We start from the raw sequence: 9,411 nt of genomic DNA on the forward strand, positions 1-9,411 counted from the left end.
TCGCAACAACTTCAGAGCGGACTAGCAGTTTGGCCCGGACTAATTGCGTGTATGTAAGTTTTAATTTTAAAGTAAGGTACATACTGTAAATATTTAGATGAAATAAATAAATATTAACAAGATATTATGCTATTTTAATTTATAGGTATTTTATTTTTGTTTTATATTAATGGTAGATTGAAATATATGTAAGAATAATATAATTTCGCAGGTTCTTATGGGGATACGACGATGACATAATTGACTTGGCGAAACCATTCCTCAGTTTGCAGGGAAAACTGAATTTTGAAAAATTCGGACTATTGGTTACAGTAAGTACCTTTATAACTATTACTTTTTAATAAATAGACATGCAAAGCAGCTTCTAGGCAGGTCAGTGACAACGAAAACTAAATTTTTGTACCTAATAAAAATCTAATGATATTTTTTTATAAATCTCAGGCAAATTATAACTCGTCCCCAGTGTCTGGAAGCAGCATAATATTATTGTCGTTAATCTGTTCCCACCTTAATGATGTGATTTATAAATAGAAAATTCTCATATTAGGTCTCTTAAACCTACATATTTCCACTTTAACATTGATTTTTTTTTCAGAAAAACGGCACAGTATCCGACGTCCTTACTATTAATACAGGGGAAAATAACATGAACAAAATGAATATTATTCAAAAATTCAATGGACACGAACATCTGTCTTTTTGGGGAAATCCAGAATGCAATAGGTATGTATAATATATTTTATATAAAATTATGACCTGACCCGACTAATGTGGGCTTGGTTGTACGACTATGTGTTCAAACTTGCAGTTACATTTAAAGTTTTTGAAGTAAAAACTTCTTTAGCGGTGTACACTTTTTGTGATGGGTAAAAATGTTAAACTCGAGTCAGGACACGTGGCCTGATCGAAAATTCATAAGACGGCTAAGCAAACTGCAATAATCAAGATGTCATCCGGTGTCAGCATAGAAAAAACATGTCAATAGGTGTCAGTTTTATTATTTATTATTAGGTTTCGAAAGTTTTCATTTCTGCCGGCAACTCCCGGGTTGCAACCTTTTTTTTAAAATTATCACATGAATTGTAATATAAAAAGTTGTCAGTAATTAATTGAAGTGTTCTTCAATGATATTACTACGGTTCACTAGTTTATCATTTCTTGATAAGTGAGACGCCATGTTGATATTGCAATCGGTAACTGCGTAAAATACGATTTTATTACTATTCCAGATCAATTGGCTATTTATTTATTGTATAAGGTATTTTCCCCTAAAGATTACCTGATTATAAAGGTAATTTCATACAAAAGACCAGTAATTTTTAAAATAACAATTGCCTGACAGAGGAGAAGTGTTGCTAGTTATACATTCAAATTTTACATATTCATTAATTGTACACAATCAAGAGTAATTTAAGAGGCAGAAATAAGTGTAAAGGTGGTAGAACCCTTTGTGGTTCGACTCCGGCGGCACCACCGCCACACCTCTGTCTACCTCATAACAGCAGCGTTGAACGGTGCTGTGTTCTAGTTTGCAAAGTGTGGTAAGGGAGATACTTTTCAGAGGCGTTCCAGCTTAGTCCTCAGGGGTAGCAGCGCATCTGTGACCGACCTCAGGTAGGAATATCTAATCTTGGGGTTGATTACAGATGTCCCTGGGCGGCAGTATCCACTTACCATCAGGTGGACATCATGCTCGTCTGCTACTCCTATATTATAAAAAAAATAAAAAGTGTATTGGTAATAATTAAATAGCTAAGGGCTCTACATGGCATTGATACCTTCCCAAATGAATCATACCTTCTGTTATGTGCTAATAAATGAATTATTTCATTCACAGCATAGAATCAACTGACGGCTCAATCTTCCCACCAGCGCTCTTAGACAAAAATACGACACTTTACGTACTCTACGCCAATCTGTGCAGACGGGTTCCGTTCATGTACAACAAGGAAGTCGAGGTGAGAGCAAATAGGATTTATTATATTACTTTGAAGATATTGAGCCTTTTTATTAGCCTAATGATTGCAATTCAGCATCTCATCGGGAGGTTGAAACCCCAGGAACGTGTCTTTGACTTTTTACAATTTTGTGTATATTAAAATTAATTATAACTTCCTTCAAATATTGAAGAAGGAAAACATCGTGAAAGAGCCTACTCAACGGAAAGTCCTTTGAAAATGGTCTCAAAGGTGTGCGAAGTACCAATTCGCAGTCGAACAGAGCGGTAGACTATGGTCTACATCGCTCTCGCTCTGACAAGAGACCCGTGTCCTGTCATGACACTGTAATATGTTTACGACTATCTGCCTACTACCAAGTCCAATGTTACCTTGAGTTTGTGAAACCCTTTATGATCTACAAAATTAATCAACGCCGACCGTAAAAGCCCCGAGGAGCTTAATTCGTAGGCTTCTTTAAACTTATTGACATTTAAACGAATATCTCTAATAATTATCGAGTTAAATTCATAGATTAGTATAGTCCGCGCCAAACTGCTAGTCCGCTCTGAAGTTGTTGCGAACAGGTGTAGTCATACAGTTTGCTATGGCGACGCGATTCATTTCTATATTCAGAGCGGACTAGCAGTTTTGGGCGGACTATACTAATGATTACTAATCTATGGTTAAAGTATTCAGATTTGGATATCTATTTCAGGAAGATGGCATCAAGCTTCTCCGTTACCAAATGCCGAAGGATGTGTTCGACAGCCCAAAGTATAACACGGCTAACCAGTGTTACTGTGAAATCGACTCCGCGACCTGCCCGCCCAGTGGCATTGTGAATGTGACTGCGTGTGCTATGGGTAAGTGACTGACGTTTTCTATAATATTTCCTACGTCGTGGTCGCAGAACCTATGGACACTGATAAAGATAAACTGCCCAGGATATTGAATATTATTTAAGTAACAAATGAGCATGCAGTCCATCGAATGGTAAGTGGCTGCAGCCGTCCATAAACATTGTCCATAAACGTCCATAAAACCCTGATAAAATTAGATTCCTAATAAGGTTAACTAAAGATAGCTACATCTAAAGACTGAGTTAGAACGCTTTGGAAAGTTGAAACCCAGAAGCGTTTGACGCAAGTCTTAAGCACACAAAGATGTGACGATACCTTGGCAGTCGAGACTTCATAACTTTATACTAAATTTCGAAGAAATGGTCCTACCACTTTTGTGCTTACCAAATGTGATAGCCATCGAACCAAGGAAGAATGTCTATAAGTACTCGTAGCTCGAAAACACGGTTTCTAGAAGAACATCGTATCAAATCAAATCATTTTTTTTTAATTCAAAATAGATTCTTTACAGAGCACTTTTTGAATGTCAATACATCTACCACCATTTCACAAGGTGTTTCGTTATAGAGACATTGAACGGGTGATTCTACAGTAATAAATTCATTTATTTTCCAGGTGCTCCAGCTCTAGCGTCTTTCCCCCACTTCTACCGAGCTGATCCGATGCTGCGTGTGAATATCACAGGAATGGATCCCAAACCAACGTTACACGAGTCTTATATCGACGTTCATCCTACTCTAGGACTGGCGTTGAGTGGACGATCAAGGTAAATGTAGCAGTAACAATGATCATGCAGCCGTGTCCTGCCGAAATATACAGTTTGATTTTTTCAAGTGGGCGTTCAGAGTCAAATCCGAAGCTATAAGGATTAATAAAAAATGCTTAAAGGATGTGTTTTTTATGCAATATATATTTGCGCTAATAATGGTTACAATATGATGTTCATAATTGTTACTAGGAATCTTACAATCAACCATGACATGGCATGAAAAAGTTATGGCAAGTTATATCAAGGTATATTGTTTTAATGAACTCGTTCGATTCCTGGCTAGGAAGAAGACTTTTTGTAAACGAATGATTTTATCAAAATCGGCCTCGTTTAGCTTTTTCTTATAGTTTCCGATTTCACCATTGAAGCACACGAATGCTGTGTTGCACCAATTGATTTGTCATTAACGTCATTTCTGTCGCTGTCACCGCATTTTTTATTAGAAATTTACAGATAGGGAATACTGTAACTTTAACCGATCGAAATCGAGCGGTTAAAGTTAAGTATTAGTTATGAGGTAATTTCAACCTCAACTAAAATGGTGCAAGTAATTATTTTCTTAACCATGAATTTGATGGTTGGTTAGGCTTCTGTGATTGTTAAAGTTACTTAATGCAACCCACCCTTAAACAATTTACAATTTTGGGACTAATTTGAAAACATTCGGAAAGACCCGAAATCGGCAATATTTGGATACCAGGAATACATGACACGATATGGCTTAAGTACTAATAGAAATATAATTCATTGTTACAGCTTGCAGATAAACATACAAGTGAAGAAACCGAATTCATTCAGATCTCTGGATTTCTTAGACCAAGGACTCATTCTGCCAATAGCCTGGATTGAAATGGTGAGAATAACTTTGCTATTTCATACAAGTATTCTTTACGTTATTCTAAATATTTATTCACTAAAACTAGTCAGTGTTATTTACAGTTTTTACTTAGGCTGTTAAAAATAATTAAAATCAGACATTGTTTTGTATCGAGAACCAAATACCAGATCATTTGTACTTTATACATATATAGATACATGAAAAAAAATGTAATTTAGGTACATATTTCTTATAAAATGTATTCGTATAAAATATAACTGTAAATATAAGATAAATAAAGCTTTTTTTTTCGCTTAAAGTACACATTTAATTTTACTGTTTTCATAATTATTTTTTAACGTTGATTTATTTTTTCTAGAGCGTGGAACATATACCAGAGAGCCTAAGATCTTTGGTATACCACGGGACCTACTCAACAGCGGCGGCGCAGTTAGGCCTCGTCGTAATGTGTATTTTCACGCTCATAGTGTCAGGATTTTGTCTATTCTTCATGCTTGTGCGTAGACGCAGAAAACCGTGTGCTACGTTGAAAGTTATACCAGTGAATAATGACACGAAGCAAGTATCGCGATGAAAATAGTGTGTTTTTAAACTGGCAATGTCTCACACCAGTGTCATAGACAATTAATAGTTGTATTACATTTGATAGACGTCAATTGACATTGACATTGACAGATGTCAATGCTGTAAAATTTTAATAATCTGTTTGTAGCGCTGACAAGATCCAATGAAAATTAAATATGTATAGATTTTTCTAGTGGAATAATACGTTATTTTTTTTTTGTACAAATCATTATTAAATGTGAGTGTCGTTTCAATTAGTATTCCTTTTCGAATTTACCTAAATTTGACGGATGCTTCTTGGTTTTGTATTAGAGATTTAGAGTTTCCTAAATTTCAGGGACGTCTAAGTTCTATCGATGACTATCCGACTATTTGTGATAGATTTTGCAGTCTACATAACTGGCCATTGTTCGTTCTAGTTCGCGCCATCTTAACGAATTCCGAGACTTTCAAATGTAAGGGCTCCCTACTTGTACCTTGTAACTTGTACCCCTCGTTTCCCTTTTGTGGTCGCCATTACAAACTTTGTTCCTGTGCAAGTGGGATTACTTTTGGTAATCCATTATTATGATAAGTATGCACGAATGAATAGATGAATTTTGAATTAATATTATGTATGGGAGTGTATGGTAAAATTATTTTTAAGTTAATTACTTTATGGTTTAAATATAGTCGGGTTTTTAATAAATTCGTTTTTAACATTATTTATGTACTAACAAGATTTATTGCATTTTTGTCCCTTAATTTAAACGCCGGCTGTGGTATAATGATACTAAAAATAAATACTACCTACTTACTTTTTAAATACACTATTATAGGCCGCGCCAAACTGCTAGTCCGCTCCGAATATAGAAACGAGTCGTGTCGCAATAGTAAATTGCCCGCTCTCGCCCACGGGTACATAACTGCGTTAGTGTGCCCTTACGTTACAGTGCATATGCTAACTAAACCTGCGCGTAACAACTTCAGAGCGGACTTGCAGTTTGGCGGGACTATACGCATCTTTAGAATTACAATGACGTAGATGTAAATACTATGTTCTCGAGAAAAATGCATTTGAATCAGGCGCGTTATCTTCAGCTCCCTCTCAACTCGCCATTGACACTGCTGACATCTAGCAGAATCTACGGTAACTACATGAGAGTCCATTTTGCGTGGAATAGTTGGCGCCTTTTTTTAAAGTGATATATTTATAGCAGTTTGATGTTTTTTGGACTTAAGTCATTGTAATTCTAAGGTGCAATAAGTAACAGTTAATTTTTGATGTAAATAGTAATATTAGGAGACGTGGGATTTGATTTAGAATAAAAAAGGTACTTAGTGCAGATTATTTGTTGATAATAATTTTAGGTTATTTAATTGGTGTGTGTAAAATAATATAGGTTATAAATTCTAATTATTATTTTTAATTATCATTTTTATTTCAAACGATGATTTAAGCTCAGAATACACTAAGGGACAAACGGAGTGACATGTTGCGAAACATGTTGCTCGTAAACTACGTAAAATGTCCCGAGACAAATGTCGCGGCACATTTTGCAGGCCACACTAGTCAGTGTTTATAGAAATGTCGCCCGAGGAGGTTGTGGCTATTAGTGCTGCGTACATTATTTTATCGGGTAATAAGAAGAAACGAAAGAAACGGTGGTGGATGCGTAATTATTTACGGGAACGAGAAACAAGAATCAATATCTTAAGTGACCTTCGGTTATCCGATGGATCATTCACTAATTTTACGCGAATGTCATCAGCCGATTTTGAAATTTTATTGAAAATGATCGGTCCATCTATATACAAACGTGATACAAAACTACGGAACGCTGTTGCCCCTCATATAAGACTTGCAATCACATTGAGATATTTGTCGACTGGCGATTCATATACTTCCTTATCGTACACTTTTAGAGTGTCAAAGCAACTGATCGGTAGAATAGTACCAGAAGTTTGTAAAGAACTGATAAATCAATTGAAATGTTTCGTAAAGGTAAGTAAATACATACAGATTAATTTTTAACACCAGTTTTATTCAAATTAGAATCAACAACTTAAAAAATACAAAATATTAGGCTTAATAATACGATGCTAACATTGCGCATATTAAGTGTGTATTGTTATCATTGCTCGTTTGATGACTCCATCGTTGAAATAATTTTTGTTATAGGGTCATCATCCGGACTAAAATTATTACTACCGGAGACGGTACTATAGTTGCGCTGCCCTGCTGGCTGGCTATTCTCATCTACATAATCAGGACTGGCATAGCTGGATGTAGTACTATAGCCGTGATGCTCAGTCGGCTGGCAATTATGGCCGGAACGGTATTTCCCCAAACGTGCATCAATAAGAATATTATTTATATAATATTTTGCCATCAGTATGGAATTTGTGTCTTTCATTTCACGTAGCTCTGACGCTACGTATTGCCCATATACAGAAAATTCATCTTGAGACAACATTTTGCTTTTAGCAAGACTCATAACTTCATACGCTTCGTTCATTCTATCTTCATTTGGTAAAGTTCTTTTGCGAATTCGAGACGTAGATGGCCTAATGATTTGCGGATCTTGCGGTCCTTCCTGATTAATAACTTGCGATTCTAATTCAACTGTAGGCTGATTATTCTCTTGAAGAGCTTCTGCATTTGGAGACTCAGGAATCGTGTCTTGGCTTTGTTGTGTCTGAAAAACATTAAAAATAAAATTTATTATTCCAGGTTCCAGCTACAACAAATGAATGGAAAGAGAAAGCTCGTGCTTATGAAATTATATGGAACTTCCCTAATTGCCTTGGGGCTATAGATGGCAAACACGTTTCTATTATGGCTCCTGCTAATTCGGGTAGTGACTACTATAACTACAAAGAACAATTCAGCATTATTTTATTAGCTATTGTGGATGCAGATTATAATATTATATATGCAAATTGTGGTGCTAAAGGAAAATCTTCGGACAGTGGAGTATTTCAAGAGACTGCTTTTTATAAAGCTTTGACTGAAAATCAGCTTAACTGGCCAGATCCAGAACCCATACAAGAAGGTGGGCCTAGTATGCCCTTCGTACTCGTAGGAGACAGTGCTTTTGCACTAACAGACAACATGATGAAGCCATATCCTGGTAACCATGAAGCAGGGACAATGAAACGAGTTTTTAACTATAGACTATCAAGAGCTAGACGAATTGTTGAAAATGTGTTCGGGATTTTAAGTGTTGTGTTTCGTGTATTCCGAGGTCCTATTGCTCTGCGGCCTGATAATGTTGAACTGGTTGTAATGGCATGTGTATATCTGCATAATTTTTTAAGACGAAATTGTCAATCAAGATCACTCTATACCCCTCATGGGACCATCGATTATGAAAATTTTGATCATGTTATTGTAGAGGGATCCTGGCGCCGAGAAAGTACACCTTGTAATATGTCTAATTTAAATAATATCGGCAGGCGCAACCCACAGTCGGCTATAGAAATAAGAAACAATTTTGCTGAATATTTCGTAAGTGCACAAGGACGTGTACCTTGGCAGAATAATTTTTAGTACATATAAGAGTATTGTACCCCAGACACTACATTTATATTCTTGCATAATTAAAAATTGGATATTAACTAATTACACTTGACTTTGACTTACCGATATCTCCAATGAATCCACGCCACCAGACGTTGTAGCTCCTTTCAACAAAAACTTCATTGCGTCATACGCAAACCATGTACTGGACTTAACATGATCTCGTCCACTACCCGTAGTTTTGGACGATATTATTTTCTTTTTCTCCCGGATAAATTGGGAACGAAGTGTATGCATTTTGTTCTCTATTTCTTTTTTTGGTATGTTTAGGGCCTTTGCTATGTCCTCCCACGCGTCATTTTTCTTTAATTTATTGCGGTAATCTCGATTTGTAGTATCCCATAGCAATCCGTAACTCTGGTAGAGTTCGATCAAATGTAGCACTGTTTCGTTTCCCCACACTATTGACATGTTGAGAGACACGTTGCGCACGCGTCCACACTCAGCGACAACCTGCGCGGCACTGACGCGCAACACGTGCGCCCGCTCTCAGTACGGGAGCTGGCAACATGTCCCGCGTCACGTAAATGTTCCTCAAAATGTTGAGGGGCATGTTGCGGGACACTATGCAACGTTGCAGCGTCACGTATATTGGATATTGCGCGTCATGTTTCGAGACAAAATGTTCCCTAGTGTATCCGTGGTCTTAAAAGGCGTTTAGGAGTAAAATTGTTATAGTATCCTTTATTTAGAAATATTTAATATAATACTTACTTGTTATATCCGAAAATTTATTTTAAAAATTAAGTTGAAATGTGTTGTTAAATTGTTAAAAATAAGGTTAAGTTATTACGTATGTATATAATTTTCTAGAAACTCATTATTTCCCATATAAATTAGGGAAAATCCATTTACTGGCAACACTCGTGAATTTGTGT

General features: G+C 36.2%; 2 protein-coding genes across 2 annotated transcripts in view; one reads left to right on the top strand and one right to left on the bottom strand.

The window, feature by feature from the left end:
* The window catches only part of LOC140756861 (lysosome membrane protein 2), a 32,639-nt gene extending 26,964 nt beyond the window's left edge, over positions 1–5,675 (top strand). The window contains exons 6-12 of the mRNA XM_073092392.1: positions 212–311; positions 596–723; positions 1,838–1,958; positions 2,656–2,803; positions 3,416–3,566; positions 4,326–4,422; positions 4,766–5,675. Coding sequence (XP_072948493.1) covers positions 212–311; positions 596–723; positions 1,838–1,958; positions 2,656–2,803; positions 3,416–3,566; positions 4,326–4,422; positions 4,766–4,981 — 961 coding nt within the window. The 3' untranslated portion in view covers positions 4,982–5,675. The remainder of the gene's footprint in view (positions 1–211; positions 312–595; positions 724–1,837; positions 1,959–2,655; positions 2,804–3,415; positions 3,567–4,325; positions 4,423–4,765) is intronic.
* Positions 5,676–6,974: 1,299 nt separating this feature from the next.
* Positions 6,975–9,139, bottom strand: LOC140756862 (uncharacterized). The gene is made up of 2 exons (XM_073092393.1): positions 8,597–9,139; positions 6,975–7,649 (listed from the first exon to the last, which is right to left on the bottom strand). The coding sequence occupies exons 1-2, from the start codon at positions 8,942–8,944 to the stop codon at positions 7,086–7,088; spliced, it is 912 nt and encodes a 303-aa protein (XP_072948494.1). The 5' UTR covers positions 8,945–9,139; the 3' UTR covers positions 6,975–7,085.
* Positions 9,140–9,411: the final 272 nt, after the last annotated feature.

The sequence above is a fragment of the Epargyreus clarus genome, unplaced genomic scaffold (genome assembly GCF_041222505.1).
Source record: "Epargyreus clarus isolate Ecla_fem2 unplaced genomic scaffold, WU_Ecla_fem_2.2 ptg000036l, whole genome shotgun sequence".
Classification (NCBI taxonomy): Eukaryota; Metazoa; Arthropoda; class Insecta; order Lepidoptera; family Hesperiidae; genus Epargyreus; species Epargyreus clarus.